Raw genomic sequence first — 21,064 nt, 5'->3', positions numbered from 1 at the left:
GATTGGTCAGTGCTCTGTGCCGGTCTGTGCTCTGTGATGGTCAGTGCCCTGTGCCCGGTCAGTGCTCTGTGACGGTTAGTGCTCTGTGACTGGTCAGTGGTCTGTGACGGTTAGTGCTCTGTGACGGTTAGTGCTCTGTGATTTGTCAGTGCTCTGTGATGCTCAGTGCTCTATGATTGGTCAGTGCTCTGTGCTGGTTAGTGCTCAATGATTGGTCAGTGCACTTTGATGGTCAGTGCTCTGTGATAGGTCAGTGCTCTATGATGCTCAGTGCTCTGTGATGCTCAGTGCTCTATGATTGGTCAGTGCTCTGTGATGGTCAGTGCTCTATGATTGGTCAGTGCTCTGTGATGGTTAGTGCTCAATGATTGGTCAGTGCTCTTTGATGGTCAGTGCTCTGTGATAGGTCAGTGCTCTGTGATGGTCAGTGCTCGGTGATGGTCAGTGCTCTATGATTGGTCAGTGCTCTGTGCTGGTTAGTGCTCAATGATTGGTCAGTGCTCTGTGATAGGTCTGTGCTCCGTGATTGGTCAATGCTCTGTGATTGGTGAGTGCTCTGCGATGGTCAGTGGTCTGTGCCGGTTAGTGCTCTGTGATTGGTCAGTGCTCTTTGATGGTCAGTGCTCTTTGATTGGTCAGTGCTCTTTGATTGGTCAGTGCTCTGTGATTGGTCAATGCTCTGTGATGGTCAGTGCTCTGTGATGCTCAGTGCTCTATGATTGGTCAGTGCTCTGTGCTGGTTAGTGCTCAATGATTGGTCAGTGCTCCGTGATGGTCAGTGCTCTGTGATAGGTCAGTGCTCTGTGATAGGTCAGTGCTCTGAGATAGGTCAGTGCTCTGTGATTGGTCAATGCTCTGTGATTGGTCAATGCTCTGTGATTGGTCAGTGCTCTGTGATTGGTTAGTGCTCTGTGATGGTCACTGCTCTGTGCCGGTCAGTGCTCTGTGATGGTCAATGCTCCGTGATTGGTCAATGCGCTGTGATGGTCAGTGCGCTGTGATGGTCAGTGCTCTGTGATTGGTCAGTGCTCTGTGCCGGTCAGTGCTCTGTGCTGGTCTGTGCTCTGTGATGGTCAATGCTCTGTGATTGGTCAGTGCTCTGTGAGTGGTCAGTGCTCTGTGTCGGTCAGTGCTCTGTGTCGGTCAGTGCTCTGTGACGGTCAGTGCTCTGTGATTGGTCAATACTGTGTGATTGGTCAGTGCTCTGTGATTGGTCAGTGCTCTATGAATGGTCAGTGCTCTGTGATTGGTCAGTGCTCTGTGATGGTCAGTGCTCTGTGAATGGTCAGTGCTCTGTGATTGGTCAATGCTCTGTGATGGTCATTGCTCTGTGATTGGTCAATGCTCTGTGATGGTCAGTGCTCTATGATAGGTCAGTGCTCTATGATAGGTCAGTGCTCTGTGATTGGTCAGTGCTCTGTGATGGTTCGTGCTCTGTGTCGGTTAGTGCTCTGTGATTGGTCAATGCTCTGTGCCGGTCAGTGCTCTATGATTGGCCAGTGCTTTGTGATGGACAGTGTCTTGGACCATTGGCCTGGTGGCTCATGCTCTGGGTAAATAGTTATGGAAGTGACCATCTGGACCCTTGAATTGATGTGTACATTGAGGCCCAGGTTTGTGTGTTGTTTTGGGTGATTGTGCTTTGCAGTAACCTCCTTCCCTGCATGCTCCACTACACACTCAGCAGCTTACAGGAAATACAGTGCACTCCTTTTAATTCAGTTCTATCAACAGGGTCTGTGAGAAGAAGTGATAACTCCACACATTCCAGGGAATCTCACTCTCCGTGGAGTTTCAGTTTGTTTCAGCCATTTTTTGGCCAGCTGATTAAAGTTAACCAGAGTTGAGCTCGAGCTCTCGGCCAATGCAGGATCCAGAGCCAGCTGCTACCTGATTAAAAGGAGCGGATTGTATCTCATCGGCTCTGGCAAGTCGGGCACTTGGGGAGAAGCGAAGCAGATACCTCTGAACGAAGGGTTGTCCTCTTCATCAGACAGCTGATGGACCCAGAGCCCAAACTGGAGCTCCTTCTCCCAGGGGCAGTACTCACCCTCTTCACACACACACACGCACACACACAGACACACGCGCACACACAGACATGCACACAGATGCACAGACACACACATGCACACACACACAGGCACAGAGACACAGACACACACACACACACACACAGTAACACACACAGGCACACACACACAGGCACACACACTCACAGTAACACACACACACACACATACATATACAGGCACACAGAGAGACACACACAGGTACACAGACAGAACACACACGGGTGCACACACACACACACACACACACAGAGGCACAGACACACAACCATACACACAGACAAACACACACAGACCGACAGACACACACACACAGACAAACAGACACACACAGTTACATAGATAGTCATCCAGAAACAGACAACCACAAATGTACGTGTGCACATACACAGAGACACATAGATACACAACACACACACACCCACACACACACAGAGTGGGACAGAGGAAAACAGGAAGTACAATCAGTGCAGGAAATTCAGATCAGCTGGTTCAGTCAATACATAGAAGGGTGTTTGTGAAAAGGGAGTCTCAATGTGATCGGGAATTGCCCCAACTGAGAGCTGAAACAGAGCCTCTGGTGTGGATTCACCTCCGTCAATCTGCCCAGAATGGGGTGTGTTCATGAAGGTGAATGAAGTCAAGCTGAGAGCCAACGCATATTGTGATCGCAATTTCCCTACCCCTGCCCTACTGCTCTGCCCTTTTCCTGCCTTCTCCATCCTCATGCTGCTAGGGGCAGGGCATGCATGGGTCAGCAGTTCATTTCCCTCTCTGTCCCAGTTATCAATGCTGCCTGGGATCACAGCGTGGAGGTGTTGCTAACTTGGAGCAATGGGGCTGTGGCTGACAGGTCAGGGGGTGGAGGCAGAGGGCCCAGTGTAGGCCTCCTCAGCCTCCACAAAGGCCCACACTCAGCTACTTGGGCCGAGGACTACAAGGCTGCAGGATGCTCAAGAGCTCTCCTGCTCCTCCGTTCATCTGGAATTAGTGGCCAGGAACTGGTTGGTGAGAAACAACTGAGAATGAACCCAAGCCAGGTCAGAGTAAGGGTGCAGACTGAGGTTTGCAGCCCGCCCTCCATGCTGTTCCTCCACCCTGAAGGGGAGAATCCCACCCTCTCTCAATTGAACTCACCATTAATCTTAGCTTGGGCCCATCTTCTAATGAGGGCTGACTTCAGACAGAGACTGAGGGACAGCTGTGATTCATAAGGTCCAATGCTAACCACAGACCCTCCTCACATCAACCCCTCCCCTCGGGCACATTGCTGCTACTGAGGAAGAGCTGAGTGACGGATCAGTGGAATTGATCACTCAGGACCCGAGTCTTCCATTTAAACACACCCATCAGCATTAAACATAAGGTTGGAATGTCTTCCCATCCTCCACCATGAACCCATCAGGAGATCCACAGAAACACAGGAAAATCCCTGGAATTGACAACAAACTTTCGTTGTTCCCCGGGTCCTGTGATTTACCCCAACCACAATTACATGGCAATTCCTATCCCATTAACAAGACAGAGCAACAAATAACAGGGTCATCACAGTTTACAACCTGACAGGTTACCACCCAAGGATAACAGCAAGTCAAGGACAAGAGCTACCACAGCAAATCACAGAACATCCAGCGTACCTCAACCCTCCAGAACATCCACCCGACCTCAATCCTCCAGAATATCCAGCTTACCTCAACCCTCCAGAATATCCAGCGTACCTCAACCCTCCAGAATATCCAGCGTACCTCAACCCTCCAGAACATCCACCCGACCTCAATACTCCAGAACATCCACCCTACCTCAACCCTCCAGAATATCCAGCTTACCTCAACTCTCCAGAACATCCAGCTTACCTCAACCCTCCAGAACATCCAGCTTACCTCAACCCTCCAGAACATCCACCCTACCTCAACCCTCCAGAACATCCACCCTACCTCAACCCTCCAGAACATCCACCCGACCTCAATCCTCCAGAACATCCACCCTACCTCAACCCTCCAGAACATCCACTGTACCTCAACCCTCCAGAACATCCACTGTACCTCAACCCTCCAGAACATCCACCCTATCTCAACCCTCCAGAACATCCAATGTACCTCAACCCTCCAGAACATCCAGCTTACCTCAACCCTCCAGAACATCCACCCTACCTCAACCCTCCAGAACATCCACTGTGCCTCAACCCTCCAGAACATCCACCCTACCTCAACCCTCCAGAACATCCACCCTACCTCAACCCTCCAGAACATCCACCCTCTCATCCTTCTTCGCTCCAATGAGAAAAGCCCTAGCTCCCTCAATCTTTCTTCGTAAGACATGCCCTCCGGTCCAGGCAGCATCCTGGTAAATCTCCTCTGCACCCTCTCTAAAGCTTTCACGTCCTTCCTATAATGAGGTGACCAGAACTGAACACAATATTCCAAGTGTGGTCGAACCAGGGCCTTATAGAGCTGCAGCAGAATCTCGCGATTCTTAAAACTCAATCCCCCTGTTAATGAAAGCCAACACACCATACGCCTTCTTCACAACCCTATCAACTTGGGTGGCAACTTTGAGCGATCTATGGACATGGACCCCAAGATCCCTCTGTTCCTCCACACTACCAAGAATCCTGTCTTTAAGCCTTTATTCTGCATTCAAATTCGACCTTCCAAAATGAATCACTTCACACTTTTCCAGGTTGAACTCCATCTGCCACTTCTCAGCCCAGCTCTGCATCCTGTCAATATCCCGTTGCAACCTACAACAGCTTTCCACACTATCCACAACTCCAGCAACCTTCGTGTCATCGGCAAACTTGCTAACCCAGCCTTCCACTTCCTCATCCAAGTCATTTATTAAAATCACAAGAGCAGAGGTCCCAGAACAGATCCTTGTGGAACACCACTGGTCACCGAGCTCCATGCTGAATACTTTCCAACTACTACCACCCTCTGTCTTCTATGGGCCAGCCAATTTTGTATCCAGACAGCCAACTTCCCCTGTATCCCATGCCTCCTTACTTTCTGAATGAGCCTACCATGGGGAACCTTATCAAACGCCTTGCTAAAATCCATATACACCACATCCACTGCTCTTCCTTCATCAATGTGTTTTGTCACATCTTCAAAGAATTCAATAAGGCTTGTGAGGCATGACCTGCCCCTCACAAAGCCATGCTGACTGTCTCTAATCAAACCATGCTTTTCCAAATAATCATAAATCCTGTCTCTCAGAATCCTCTCCAATAATTTGCCCACTACCGACGTAAGACTGACTGGTCTATAATTCCCAGGGTTATCCCTATTCCCTTTCTTGAACAAGGGAATAACATTTGCCACCCTCCAATCATCTGGTACTACTCCAATGGACAGTGAGGACGCAAAGATCATCGCCAAAGGCGCGGCAATCTCTTCCCTCGCTTCCCGTAATATCCTTGGGTATATCCCGTCTGGCCCCGGGGACTTATCTGTCCTCATATCATTCAAAATTTCCAGCACATCCTCCCTCTTAATATCAGCCTGTTCCATGCTGTCCTCACAAACATCCAGGTCCCTCTCACTGGTGAATACTGAAGCAAAGTATTCATTTAGGACCTCCCCTACCTCCTCCGACTCCAGGCACAAGTTCCCTCCACTATCCCTGATCGGCCCTACCCTCACTCTGGCCATCCTCTTGTTCCTCACATAAGTGTAGAATGCCTTGGGATTTTCCTTAATCCTATCCGCCAAGACTTTTTCATGTCCCCTTCTAGCTCTCCTAAGTCCATTCTTCAGTTCCTTCCTGGCTACCTTGTAACCCTTTAGAGCCCTGTCTGATCCTTGCTTCCTCAACCTTAAGTAAGCTTCCTGCTTCCTCTTGTCTAGCTGTTCCACATCTCTTGTCATCCAAGGTTCCTTCACGCTACCATCCCTTCCTTGCCTCATCGGGACAAACCTATCCAGCAGTCGCAGCAAGTGCTCCCTGAACAACCTCCACATTTCTGTTGTGCATTTCCCTGAGAACATCTGTTCCCAATTAATGCTCCCCAGTTCCTGCCGAATAGCATTGTAATTCCCCCTCCCCCAATTAAATATTTTCCCATCCCGTCTGCTCCTGTCCCTCTCCATGACTATAGTAAAGGTCAGGGAGTTGTGATCACTATCACCGAAATGCTCTCCCACCGAGAGATCTGCCACCTGGCCTGGTTCGTTGCCAAGCACCAAGTCCAACATAGCCTCCCCTCTAGTCGGCCTATCTACATATTGAGTCAGGAAACCTTCCTGGACACACCTGACAAAAACTGCTCCATCCAAACTATTTGCACTAAGGAGGTTCCAATCAATATTAGGGAAGTTGAAGTCACCCATGACAACAACCCTGTTACTTCTGCACCTTTCCAAACTCTGCCTCCAAATCTGTTCCTCAGTGTCTCTGTTGCTATTGGGGGGTCTACAGAAAACTCCCAACAAAGTGACTGCTCCTTTCCTGTTTCTGATTTTCACCCATAATGACTCAGTAGACAAACCCTCCTCGACGACCTCTCTTTCTGAAGCTGTGATACTATCCCTGATTAGCAATGCCACTCCCCCACCTCTTTTAACTCCCTCCCTATTCCTTTTGAAACATCTAAACCCCGGAACATCCAACATCCATTCCTGTCCCTGTGATATCCACGTCTCCATAATGGCCACAACATCGTAACTCCAAGTACTGATCCATGCTCTAAGTTCATCACCCTTATTCCTGACACTTCTTGCGTTAAAATAGACACACTTCAACCCATCATACTGGCTGCAACTTTGCCCTGTCAACTGTCTAACCTTCCTCACAGACTCTCTGCACTCGGTATCTGCCTGTTCAACAGCTACCCCATCCACTGATCCGTAGCTCCGGTTCCCATCCCCCTGCCAAACTCGTTTAAACCCTCCCGAAGAGCTCTAGCAAACCTCCCGCCCAGGATATTGGTGCCCCTCCAGTTCAGATGCAACCTGTCCCTCTTGTACAGTTCCCACCTTCCCCAGAAGGTATCCCAATGATCCACATATCTGAAGCCCTCCCTCCTACACCAGCTCTGTAGCCACGTGTTCAGCTGCACTCACTCCCTGTTTCTAGCCTCACTAGCACGTGGCACCGGTAACAATCCTGAGATTACTACTCTGCTCATCCTGTCTTTTAGCTTCCAACCTAACTCCCTATATTCGCTTTTCAGGTCCTCATCACTTTTCCTAGCTATGTCATTGGTATCGATGTGTACCACGACTTCTGGCTGCTCCCCCTCCCCCTTAAGAATCCCGTAGACTCGGTCCGAGACACCACTGACCCTGGCACCCGGGAGGCAATATACCATCCGGGAGTCTCGCTCGCGACCACAGAATCTCCTGTCTGTTCCTCTAACCATTGAATCTCCTATCACTATCGCTCTCCTATTCTCCCTCCTTCCCTTCTGAGCCACTGAGCCAGGCTCAGTGCCAGAGACCTGGCCGCTGTGGCTTTCCCCGGTAGGTCGTTCCCCCCAACCGTATCCAAAACGGTAGACTTATTAATTAGGGATGTGCAATAAAGGCTGGCCTAGCCAGCGATGCCCACATTCCCATGAATGAATAAAAAAACCCATCCCTGCAGTGGATTAAACCCTGAACCCCATCCCTTTAGTATATTAAACTCTCTCATTGATGCCCTTGGTGACACTAAGGTACCTGGACTCCCCTCAATGACCTTAGGATGACACAGATATGTGATGTGCAGCCATGAACCCACCCACTCCCTGCAGCAGTGCCACCTGCTGGTCTTTGCCACTAAAAGGGACTTGGCCCTCTGGCCTTACATGGGCTCCAGGGAGTGATTTCATCCGGTGCCCTTAGTCTGTGTTTAAGATTCTCGCCTCAAAGCTGAGACCTGTATCAATCACAGAACACCACTCACCGTAACTTGATTCTGATTGTTCCTCATCCTCTGCCTCGCTGTCTCCCTCTAGACTGCCTTTCAGCAACCGATGAATCCTCACAGCTTCCATCCATGGAACACCGCCCAGGTCCGAGGGAGCTAGTGCATCTTCCTCATCCTCCTCGTCTTCCTCCTCCTCCTCTTCCTCCTCTTCCTCATCCTCCATTTCATACTCAGAGCTACTGCAACTAAACCCAAAAGGCCCTTTTGTAAGCAATGCCGTGACTGCATTTTAAATTACAACTCAAACAGCAGAGGATAAATCAACCCAGCATACCCGGCCTGTCACAGACAAACAGAACCAGACATGACCAAACAGTGCCAGACACAGCCAGACAGAACCAGACATAACCAAACAGTGCCAGACATGACCAGACAGAACCAGACAAGACCAAACAGTGCCAGACATGACCAGACAGAACCAGACAAGACCAAACAGTGCCAGACATGACCAGACAGAACCAGACATGACCAAACAGTGCCAGACACAGCCAGACAGAACCAGACATGACCAAACAGTGCCAGACACAGCCAGACAGAACCAGACATAACCAAACAGTGCCAGACAGAACCAGACAAGACCAAACAGTGCCAGACACAGCCAGACAGAACCAGACATAACCAAACAGTGCCAGACAGAACCAGACAAGACCAAACAGTGCCAGACACAGCCAGACAGAACCAGACATAACCAAACAGTGCCAGACATGACCAGACAGAACCAGACAAGACCAAACAGTGCCAGACATGACCAGACAGAACCAGACAAGACCAAACAGTGCCAGACATGACCAGACAGAACCAGACAAGACCAAACACAGCCCGACAGAACCAGACATGACCAAACAGTGCCAGACACAGCCAGACAAAACCAAATAGGATGAAACACAGACAGACAGAACCAGACAAGACCAGACATGACCAAACGCAGCCAGACAAAAAGTTTCTTCCTATCTATCCTATCAATGCCCCTCATAATCTGTATACCTCAATCAGATCCCCCCTCAGCCTTCTCTGCTCCAAGGAAAACAACCCCAGACTATCTAGAATAAAAGCAAAATACTGCGGATGCTAGAAATCTGAAATAAAAACAAGAAATGCTGGAACCACTCAGCAGGTCTGGCAGCATCTGTGAAAAGGGTCACTGACCCGAAACGTTAACTCTGCTCCAGCCCGGGCAACATCCTGGTGAATCTCTTCTGCACCCTCTCCAGTGCAATCACATCCTTCCTACAGTATGGTGCCCAGAACTGTACACAGTACTCCAGCTGTGGCCTAACTAGCGTTTTATACAGCTCCATCATAACCTCCCTGCTCTTATATTATACGCCTTGGCTTATAAAGCAAGTATCCCATATGCCTTCCTGACCACCTTATCTACCTGTGCTGCTGCCTTCAGTGACACTTACCCCTTTTCATCTCTGTCTGTCGCGCGTGTGTGTATATGTGAGTAAATGCGTGAGTGGATGCGATTGCGATAATTTGGGAATAAAGCATATTGCTCAATAAATTAAATAATCTTCTGTTTTAAACCTACAAGAAAACCTGTTGCTGTTTGTTTGACAAATAAAACACAAATGGGTTAAACCCTAATAACAAAAACACTTGCTTTGGTGAGGTGGGAATCACCCAAACCCCTCACCATGTGGCCGTAACAAATTGGAGGCTCGTCCAGGATCTGCCAGACAAATGAGAGATTTAGAAATGGAAGGAAACTTGACGTCTAAATTTGTGGAAAAGTAAACAAACAGGTTTTCTTGTGTTCTTCTGTTTTTCTCTACGGCGTTAGAAACAAAAGAGATGGCCACATTTAATACAAAGGAATTTGTAGAGCAGGGAGTGATATTTTTATTATTCTTTCACATGATGTGGGCATCACTGGCCAGCCAGCATTTATTGCCCATCCCTAATTGCCTTTGAGAAGGTGGTGATGAGCCCATGATAAGGGAAATAAATTAGGTATTGAAAATTTAAAAAGTTTAGCTAGAGAGGTAGGAATCACTTTCAAACGAAAAGCAAAGAAACCTGAACTGGTGATGAGTCTAGCTAAGCATTTTAAACTTATCCCTGAACCAGAAGAAGAGGCATGCATGGAATCAGAGTCAAAAAAAATTCTAGCTAGAATTCAGTTGCAGATGATATGGGAAGAAACACAATTGCAGTTGAAAAGAGAGGAAATGCAGTTTCATAAGTAAAAGGGAGAGTTCCAGAAGGAAAAAGAGGAAAGAGAGGTGAAATAGTCTGAGTTAGGAAGGCTACGAGAGCAGGTTGAAAATGCTACCAGCCACTCAAACCTTATCCCCAATTCAGAGCAAAATTTGATCTACTGAGACATTCACAATTCATGTCAAAATTTAATGAGGAGGAAGTTGAGTTGTATTTTATCACATTTGAGAAAATAGCTATCAGGCTAAAAAGGCCAAAAGAATTTTGAACTCTCCTCTTACAAGGCAAGCTTGTGCGTAGGGCTCGTGAAGCTTTTTCTCTGTTATCAGAGAGAGTTTCTCTGACTATGAACAAACTAAAACAGCAGTTCTAAATGCATATGAGTTAGCACACAAAGCATATTGATAGAAATACATACACACCAGGAAAAGACACATACAGACTTACATTGCATTTGAAAGAATTAAATATCTGGCTTTCAATCTCTCTATGATCTCTCAAGGTAGAACCCTCATATAAAATTTTGAGAGAAGGGATGTTGCTGGAAGTATTTAAAAATAACTTCCCAGTCAGTATAAGAACCCACACTGAAGAACAAAGTTACAAGTGTAAGAGAAGCAACAAAATGGCTGACAATTATGAGTGAGTACACATATCCCTAACTCAGAATAAGAACATAAGAACTAGGAGCAGGAGTAGGCAATTCAGCCCCTCGAGTCTTCCCCGCCATTCAATATATCATGGCTGATCTCATCTCGGCCTCAACTCCACCTTCCTGCCTGTTGTGTCTAGTAACTCTTGCAGGCTAGGGACAGATAGCAGGGATGCAGAGGAAGCAGAAATAAGCACAAAAGAAAAAGAGAGTAGGGACGGAAAACCAGACTAGTCTCCAACTTTTAAAAGAAGGAATCCAGGGGATAAAGCAGTAGGGTCCGACCAACATGTTTCCAGTGTGGCAAATCTGGGCATACCCAAGCCAATTGTTGGCATTCCAAAAGAAAAACAACAGGAGGCACTGCAGTCAAAACAGTGTCTGTGGCTATGAAAGTGGTAAACCTGTGTTCTATTATAACCCAAGAACAGAACACACACCAGAACATTTTACAAAAAGGAAAAATGACACCTGTTGTATCCCATGCACCAGGCAGAGATAACAATCCTCAGAGATACCAGTTGTTTTCAAACCCTACTGGCAGCCAAATTTACAGAAATGCCACCCAAAAGCAGAACAAATACCATGGTATTGGTAAAAGGCCTTACTGGCAAAAGCTTGAAGGTTCCCTTAGTTAAGGTTTGCCTACAGAATAAATTGGTCACTGGGTTAGTTACAGTCAGATCATTGTGATCTTACCAATGCAGGGGGTCGACCTATTGCTGGGCAAATGACTTGGCAGAAGCACGGTGTTGTATCCAGAGGGTCCAGAGCAGTCCACAGAGACAGGAGGTTTTGAGGGAAGCAAACAAAACTCTGCACAGCTACACAGGGCTGGGAAAATCCCAAAAGTCCCACAGGGGTGATAGGGCCAGTACAAATTAAAGAGGCTAAAGGAGGGCCAGAGGAATTTAAAAAGGCCAAAATGCAGCTAAAGGAATTTAAAGGGGCCAAGATAGAGCCAGAAAAATTTAAAGAAGCTAAGATAAAAGCAGAAAAGGTTGGCGGAAATACATCAGAGATATGGTTAGTTGAAACCTTCTTTAAAGATTTAAATAAGGAAAACGAAAGTTCCCAAACAAACAGGCAAGATGAGAGTGAGGAAGATGCCTCAGCTAGTTGTAGTGCATCAGGGGACTGCAGTGGAAGCTGGACAACCTACGAGCAGTAATGTCCCAGAGAACATGGGGCAGATTAGGGAAAAACCTATCTCTAGAGTAAAAGGAAAAGGGAAGGTAAAAATACCCTAAAGTAACCAACACTTGTGAAAGTCACAAGAAAACTAAAAGTCAGGTCAGAGTGGATCTACCCTCTGAAGAATCAAATGATCAGGTTCCAAATCCAAAGCTAATCAAACCCAACAATTTAGATTCATAACTCAGCAAGAACAATGGGCAGAGGAAATCCTAGACACCTCACAGGGACTAAAAAACACTTTATTACCCACTAACACCCTAGACATAGGAACTAGCAATGTGTCAGAACCTGAATGGTGAAAGCCATTGGTTGTGGAAGCAGCAGTTAAAGGGTTAAAGCTTGTACAGACAGGGAAGGTTGTCACCAGCCCAAGGACAGTGCAGTAACAGAAATTTTCACCACATGCTTATTGAGATTAACGTTCCCAAAGTACTATCAACTGATGCTAGATGAAGTCCAACCCCATTTGACAACACATAACCAAAAGAAATGCAATTTTTTAATGGTACCTCATCCAAAGGAAGGATGATGGAAAAGTCCAAACTTAGGAGTGAATGAAATGAATATGCGCAGTGGTGAGGCCTTATATTTTTCTTTCTAAAAAAAGCAAACATAAAAAATGAAATCCGAGAAATCCCCTTTTGCGGGAAGTGTCACACTTACGAGAAGTGTGATGATGAAAAAATACAGACTAAAATTGAAGAGTTATAAAAATTGACTGCTTTTTCTAAAAAAGAAATGGACAATGCTGCAAAAGATGGCTGCATGTGTATTCGAACATTGCCACACTGTTTGTTTCGAACAAAGGATGCCTAACCAGGTTGCAAGGTGCCAATTACCTCCATCCTGAAACATTCCTGAATTGAATGGGTTCTTCTGAAACAAAGAAGGTATGAAGTGGAAACATTATAACCAGATTATTCTCATCCTGGTCCATTGTGTAATCACCGTGGGGGAAAGACCAAAGTGTTTCCTACCAGAAAATGAAAATTAAAAAGAAAGCCCTCGAAGAGAGAGAGGGAGAGAGAGTGAGAAAGAGCCAAAAGGAATCATCACCAAGAAGCTTGTCCAGCCAAGAGCTGGGCAAAAATCCAGCACCCTGCTCTAAATTCTACATTTCAACCTATACAGCAGTCAATTGGAAGTGATCCTCTGTCTTCAAACTGAACTTTCCACCAAGAGAGAAATTTACAAACACCTCAGGCCTGCAACCAACGAGAACTTGACTTAACAAATAATTAACCTCCTGTTTTAAATCTACAAGAAAACCTGTTGCTGTTTGTTTGACAAATAAAACACAAAGGGGTTAAACCCTAATAACAAAATCACTTGCTGCGGTCAGGTAGGATTTGAGCAGTGGGAAACCATCCCCCTCCCCCCACACCACTCACCACATGGCCATAACAAGAGACACTTGATTAATGAGAGTCAATACATGTGTAAATATTGTTCACAATTATCCTATTTCATTAGGTACATAGCTTATAATTTATGAAACTTCCATTAAAGGAAAGGGGGAATGTTGTGATATTGCTTTAACTGTTTTAGTACTAGTGAACAAACTGCTGAATATGTAAATAGTTTGGTATACAAGCCAACGTGTGATATAGTAGTTGGAGCAATGTTAGTCAACAGTCAGCACATGTATCTTAGAGTGCTGTTGACTAACATTGCTCCAACTCCTGTAATTCTGTTATTTTGTAATAAAAGAACCCTTCATTCAACTTACCAATCAGTCTCAAATTGTTTGGTACGTTTTTGTTGACAGCTAAATAACACAACAGACAGGACCGGCCAACACCAAACACAGCCAGACAACCAGACAGGACCAGACACAGCGAGACAGGCAGTGATCCGCTGCCCAGGCACTGACCCGCAGCCCCGGCACTGACCCACAGCCCGGGCACTGACCTGCTGCCCGGCACTGACCCACAGCCCTGGCACTGACCCACAGCCTGGCAATGACCTGTTGACCAGGCACTGATCTGCCCGGCACTGACCTGCTGCCTGGCACTGACTTGCTGGCCGTGCACTAACTGTTGTGTGATTGCCTTTAAGAGTAATGTACCTTTAAGATTTTAGTATGCTAATGCGCTATGTGTCAAGATACAGTCATGTGACTAAAGCCAGAGTCATTCTGTACTATAACACTAAGAGGCAAGTTCTGTAAATAGTTAGCTCTGCACTGTATATACTTGTTAGCTGTTCAATAAACCTGTTTGAGATCTTCAATCAACTGAACTCCATCTACCTCATTTATGTTGCATCAGATAACATAAAAAGTTTCTTATTACATGGTGGCAGCTGTGGTGAGAAGGCAGAACCTAAGACTTAAGACCACAGGAAAACAGTGTTAAAAACTACCTATGGCTAAAAGAGAGAAAATCAAAAGAAACACTGGAACAAACAATGAAGAAAAAACTTACCTCCATCTGCAGAAGATAGAGCTGAATGACAGGCTGCAAATCAATCACTGTGAGAGGGTGAGTCATTGTGCCATCGGTACAAGAAACCCAGTAAAAAAAAAAGCTTTGAAATGTTTACAAAGTTGATTTTTTTAAAGGCTCAGTAAAAGTAAAAAACAAGGAAACCCCAGTCCCTATTTCAGGCTGATCATTGTTTTCAAAGGCTCCCCAGGTCTGTGCCATTACAGGATGCAACTTAGAGCAAAACGCTCAGGACTCCTCCAATCACGCAGCTCGCAGCTGCAACTAGAGAAAGAAACCATTAAATCACTCGAGTGCTGAGGAGCTTTCATTCATTCAGTCAGAGTTTAGAAAACCCATTAAAACCATTCAAGCATGAAAAATTGCCTTTTGAACGGCTGTATAAACAAACACTAGTTAAAAAAGCCCTTGAAATGCCTATTGCACAGCTGTACAAACAGATAGACTAAAGGGTGAAAGCTAGATAAACAGACAAGCTGCTCCTGTCAATCAAACCAGCCAGTTGACAGAACAGAGAATATTTTTTCAAGCGAAAGCAGTAGAGTTACAGAACCAGGTCTAAAAACAAATTTTAAGCAAAGGAATGGCAGGAGCATGGATACCAATTTCCCCATCATGAACTGGAAAACCTTGGTTATCCTATCCCAGTTCAAACTGTTCCAACAAAGAATGCAGCTATGGTTTACAGACCAAGTAATTCTAGAACCAGAAAAACAGCCTGTAAAAATAATGATAGCAATTGGAAATGAGGGATTATACAGAATAATACCTCAGGCATACCTGAAGAGGACAAGAAAGATCCTGCAAAGACATGGAAAGTGCGAGAAGATCAGCTCCGACTACCAGTGAATTTACAAATTCACCGCTTGGAATTGATGTCCTACAGATAACAGCGACAGGAATCAATAAACCAGTTCATCAGCAGATGCCGTAGTAAGGGCAACGAATGCGATCTTTCAGAAGGTGAGCTGTCAGACTGAATAATGGAGCTGGTATCAATACCTACTGAAGCATTTCAGAAAGACCTCTTGGGGAAAAAGAAAGGTCACAGCATCGATACACTGCTGGAAGATGGCAGGAAATACGAAGCCATTGCAGCTGGACAACAGCATCTGCAAGCACTAGGCACAGTCAATAGTATCAGCACAATAACCAGGTCGAGAAGAGCAAGCAAGCTGTGTGGTAAGTGTGGTTTGTCCCACTCATAGCAAAATTGTTCTGTATTTTGAGACCTGTGCAGGGCGTGCAACGCAAAAGGATTCTGGGCCTGCCTATGCAGGAATTCTGGCTCCAAAGACGCAGCCAGAAGTCAAGGTTGGGTGCAAAAGAGCAGACAACAGGGCAACAGCAGCAAAGTAAGCACCAGAGATCCGCATAAACACAAGCTGATACACAATGTCCACAGTGAAGCAGAACTGAGACAAGACTCTGAGAGTAGTTTTCAGCCAGAAGACGATCAAGCGTTCCACATTGTGAACCTGACACATTATGTTGATGAAGTCAAACAACTGGAAGCTTTCACCACGATCAACATCACATGCCCAAAAAAAGCTGGCAAGTATACACTCAGGGTCAGATTGACACTGGCGCCAATGCCAATATCCTACCAGTCCGAATCCTCAAAGATATTGTTATGAAAGTGCTTCTGTTTTTGTTAAATATATTTTTTTGAAGATTCATAGTCAAAGTGAAGAAATGTTGGACCAGATTGTTTTCAAGAGGGTCATCAAGAGGACATTGAAATGAGTTGTTTGACAATAACATTTCCTGGTTGTCACATGACTCATGTTAAAAATAGAACAGAAACCCTGGTAACTAAGGGAGATGTGTGCAGAGAAGTGACAGGTCAGAAGGTGGACTTTCTGTTTCCGGTTTCACTTTTGAATTGTTTTGAGATGGGAATGAACTGTTTGAAAAGAGATTGGAGTTATTAAAAAATCAGCCTGAAGGACAGAACCCCAGCTCAGCTCAGCCTGCAGGAGAAGAAAAGAGGAAGAGAACTTCCAAGACAGAAGAGAATTCCCAAGGAAGGAGAGAAGACCACAACCCTGCTCAGCTTTCCAGCACCTCTCTAAAAGACTCTGATAAGTCCACTGTGTCAACTCATCTCATCTCCTGTCTGTGAAGAAAAGCCTGCTGAATTAATTCTCAAAGTCGCCTGAAAAGAACTGTTCTAAAAGACCCCAGTGACCTGTCTAGTGTACTCGGAAGCCAGACTGTATGTCAGTTTTGGAACACAACATATCTCATCTGTTTTTTCTTCAATAACGAGCCTAAGTGTTTTTTGTCTTTTTTTGTAACAGAGCTCTAAACAACAATCCCTTTTATTTTTCCAGTTAACCAGTATATATATATGCATGTGTGTGTGTGTGTGTGTGTGTGTGTGAGTGTGTGTGTGTGTGAGTGTGTATGTGTGTGTCTGTGTGTGTGTGTGTGAGTGTGTGTGTGTGTGAGTGTGTGTGAGTGTGTATGTGTGTGTGTGTGTGTGTCTGTGTGTGTGTGTGTGTGTGTGAGTGTGTGTGTGTGTGTGTGTGAGTGTGTGTGTGTGTGAGTGTGTGTGTGTGTGTGTGTGTGTGTGTGAGTGTGTGTGTGTGTGTGTGTGTGAGTGTGTGTGTGTGTGTGTAAGTGAGTGTGAGGGACTAAGGTAAAAAGGGAACTGTAATATTTCAAAATGTGTGTTTATGCTTAACTTCATTACTGGTTAAGGCTTGTTTTATAATAAACCGATAATTTTGTTATTTATTAAAGAAACCTGGTTGGTGTGTTTTGTTCTGGGAGTATATGATTGACTGTATGAGTAAGTGGGAAAATTTAAATATATGTTGTGACCTGTGGAGAGTGGGACTAGAATAAACAGTGCACTCCTCCTGCCTCGGTCATAACAATATGTACCGGAGTCTTTGGAAGTCTATGATACAACTGACGACTGCCAAGTTATCAATCACCCATCCCTTGCAGTGGCTCACTAACACTACAATGCAGCTATGGCAATTTGGCATGAAACTACAAATGTTCTACCTTCTATACATCAGTGGATCAGCAGTGCCAGGACTACCAATGTGTAAGGACCATCCACGAGAGCATTGCCAAGGGGAAATCCTCAAAACCGCACCTATTTGCCCCCCAACAAGACCTCAACCTGGAGCCCCAAGCCTTCAGATGAAGAGGATGAGGAGAGGTGAAGGACACGCATTGAGCTGAGGAGGCAGAAGAAGAATAAGTTGAAGCATTGATCTTTGAGATGTGGTTCCGGAACTTTCCAAAAATGACAAGGCCTCAAAAGTGGTCATTTTGAGAAAAGCAACAGCAAGAGCAACAGAAACTGAATGCAGAGAGGGAGAAACTTCAGAAAGAACAGCAACAGATGAGACACGAATTCCCCAAGCAAGAGTTGTCAAACCACTTAGATGATTTATGGACTTTTGAGTCTCTATATTTGTAAAGTTCATAATCTCTATCCGTGTGCAAATAATTTTGATGTTATCTAATGTTATGTGTTTTGCTTTTAGCATACAAGACTTATCTTTGGAAATAAGGGGGATATTGTGTGATTGCCTTTAAGAGTAATGTACCTTTAAGATCTTAGTATGCTAATAAGCCAAATACCACAATGCTGTCATGTGACTATATGCCAGAGTCATTGTAACTATAACACCAAGAGACAAGTCCTGTAAATAGTTAGCTCTGCACTGTATATACTTGTTAGCTGTTAATAAACCTGTTCGAGATCTTCAATCAACCTGAACTCCCAGCATCTCCTTTATGTTGCAACAGACAACATAAAAAGCCTCTCATTATACTGACCAGCTGTCTGCCACTGACCTGCTGCTTGACACTGACCAGCTGCCTGGCGCTGACCAGCTGCCAGACGCTGACCAGCTTCCTGACACTGACCTGTTGACCGGACACTGACCAGCTGCCTGGCACTGACCAGCTGCCTGACACTGACCTGTTGCCTGACGCTGACCTGCTGCCTGGCACTGACCAGCTGCTTGATGCTGACCAGCTGCCTGACACTGACCTGCTGCCTGACACTGACCTGCTGCTTGACACTGACCTGTTGACTGGGCACTGACCTGCTGCTTGACACTGACCAGCTGCCTGGCGCTGACCAGCTGCCAGACGCTGACCAGCTTCCTGACACCGACCTGTTGACCGGACACTGACCAGCTGCCTGGCTCTGACCTGCTGCCTGACACTGACCTGCTGCCTGACACTGACCTGCCGCTTGACACTGACCAGCTGCCTGGCACTGACCTGCTGCTTGACACTGACCTGCTGCCTGGCACTGACCAGCTGCCTGACGCTGACCAGCTGCCTGACACTGACCTGCTGCCTGGCACTGACCTGCTGCCTGGCACTGACCAGCTGCCTGACGCTGACCTGCTGCCTGGCACTGACCAGCTGCCTGACGCTGACCAGCTGCCTGACACAGACCTGCTGCTTGACACTGACCAGCTGCCTGACACTGACCTGCTGCCTGACACAGACCTGCTGCTTGACACTGACCTGTTGCCTGGCATTGACCTGTTGCCTGGCACTGACCAGCTGCCTGATACTGACCTGCTGCCTGACACTGACCTGTTGCCTGGCATTGACCTGTTGCCTGGCACTGACCAGCTGCCTGACAGGGCGGCACAGTGGCGCAGTGGTTAGCACCGCAGCCTCACAGCTCCAGCGACCCGGGTTCAATTCCGGGTACTGCCTGTGTGGTGTTTGCAAGTTCTCCCTGTGTCTGCGTGGGTTTTCTCTGGGTGCTCCGGTTTCCTCCCACATGCCAAAGACTTGCAGGTTGATAGGTAAATTGGCCATTAGCAATTGCCCCTAGTATAGGTAGGTGGTAGGGAAAATATAGGGACAGGTGGGGATGTGGTAGGAATATGGAATTAGTGTAGGATTAGTATAAATGGGTGGTTGATGGTCGGCACAGACTCGGTGGGCCGAAGGGCCGGTTTCAGTGCTGTATCTCTAAACTAAACTAAACTAAACTAAACTGACCTGCTGCCTGGCACTGACCAGCTGCCTGACACTGACCAGCTGCCTGGCACTGACCTGTTGCTGGCACTGACCTGCTGCCTGACACTGACCTGTTGACCGGGCACTGACCTGCATGCGGGCACTGAACTGTTGCCCGGGCACTGATCTGTTGACCGGGCACTGACCTGCATGCGGGCACTGAACTGTTGCCCGGGCACTGATCTGTTGACCGGGCACTGATCTGTTGACCGGGCACTGACCTGCTGCCTGACAATGACCTGCTGCGTGGCACTGACCTGCTGCTAGGGTCTTGGCTGGCTCGCTGAAATGCACTGCTCAAGTTGTGCTCAGCGAGCGTCTCCTCTGGAACCTCCTGCAGATCTTCCTCCCGCTCCAATGAGATGCGGATATTCTCCAGTTCGATCCTCTCTGGAGTGCCACGCAATCGCTTCACCTGGCAGGGCTCTGCCATGGCATCGGTAAGAGTCACTGGAAAGAAAACAAACACATTTCCAGTGTGCCAGGAGAGGCAGGGTTATATGTCACACCACCCTAGGGACAGGAGGGAACACAGGACATGGCAACACAGGACATACGGGTTACATGAAGAAAACATAACATGATGAAACACAGGGCGTCCCAGGTATATGAGGAACCACAGGACACACTGATACACAAGGCAACACAGGACACACTGATACACAAGGCAACACAGGGCACACAGATATATGAAGAAACACAGGACAGGCTGATACACGAGGAAACACAGAACACGTTGATACACGAGGAAACACAGGGCACACTGATACACGAGGAAACACAGAACACGTTGATACACAAGGAAACACAGGATACATTGATACACAAGCGAACACAGGACACACTGATACATGAGGAAGCACAGAATGAGGGAACACAAGACACCCCAGGCAGATGAGGGAACATTTGACACCTCAGATTTTTTTTATATTCGTTTGTGGATGTGGGCGTCGCTGGCTAGGCCATCATTGATTGCCCATCCATAATTGCCTTTGAGAAGGTGGTGGTGAGCTGCATTCTTGAACTGCTGCAGTCTATGAGGTGTGGGTACACCCACAGTGGTAAGGGCCACAGGACACTCCAGGCACATGAGGGAAGACAGGACAAGGGGACACTTCATGCCACACACCATCCTGACTTGGAACTATATCACCGTTCCTTCACTGTTGTTGGGTCAAAATCCTGGAACTCCCTTCCTAACAGCACTGTGTGTATACCTACCCCACATGGACTGCAGAGGCTCAAGAAGGCAGCTCACCACCACCTTCTCAAGAGCAATTAGGGTTGGGCAATAAATGTTGGCCTAGCCAGTGACATCCACATCCACAAACGAATATTAAAAGAATCTGAGGTGTCAAATGTTCCCTCATGTGCCTGGGATGTCTTGTGTTCCCTCATCCTGTGTTTCCTCGTGTATCAGGGTGTCCTCTGTTCCCTCCTGTGTCAGTGTGTCCTGTGTTCACTCGTGTATCAGTGTGACCTGTGTTTCCTCGTGTATCAGTGTGTCCTATGTTCACTCGTGTATCAGTGTGACCTATGTTCACTCGTGCATCAGTGTGTCCTGTGTTCACACGTGTATCAGTGTGACCTGTGTTCACTCGTGTATCAGT

General features: G+C 46.7%; 1 protein-coding gene across 6 annotated transcripts in view; it reads right to left on the bottom strand.

Moving 5' to 3' along the window:
* LOC137379759 (protein-methionine sulfoxide oxidase mical3a-like) overlaps positions 1 to 21,064 on the bottom strand; it is a 1,360,716-nt gene that overhangs the window by 190,817 nt on the left and 1,148,835 nt on the right. For all 6 annotated transcript variants that reach the window (XM_068051091.1, XM_068051094.1, XM_068051095.1 and 3 more), the window contains 2 exons: positions 19,712 to 19,904; positions 7,956 to 8,164 (listed from right to left, as the gene is read on the bottom strand). In XM_068051091.1, coding sequence (XP_067907192.1) covers positions 7,956 to 8,164; positions 19,712 to 19,904 — 402 coding nt within the window. The remainder of the gene's footprint in view (positions 1 to 7,955; positions 8,165 to 19,711; positions 19,905 to 21,064) is intronic.

The sequence above is a fragment of the Heterodontus francisci genome, chromosome 18, assembly GCF_036365525.1.
Source record: "Heterodontus francisci isolate sHetFra1 chromosome 18, sHetFra1.hap1, whole genome shotgun sequence".
NCBI lineage: Eukaryota > Metazoa > Chordata > Chondrichthyes > Heterodontiformes > Heterodontidae > Heterodontus > Heterodontus francisci.
The sequence above is the reverse complement of the archived record's forward strand: the minus strand, read 5'-3'. Positions and strand labels throughout refer to the sequence as shown.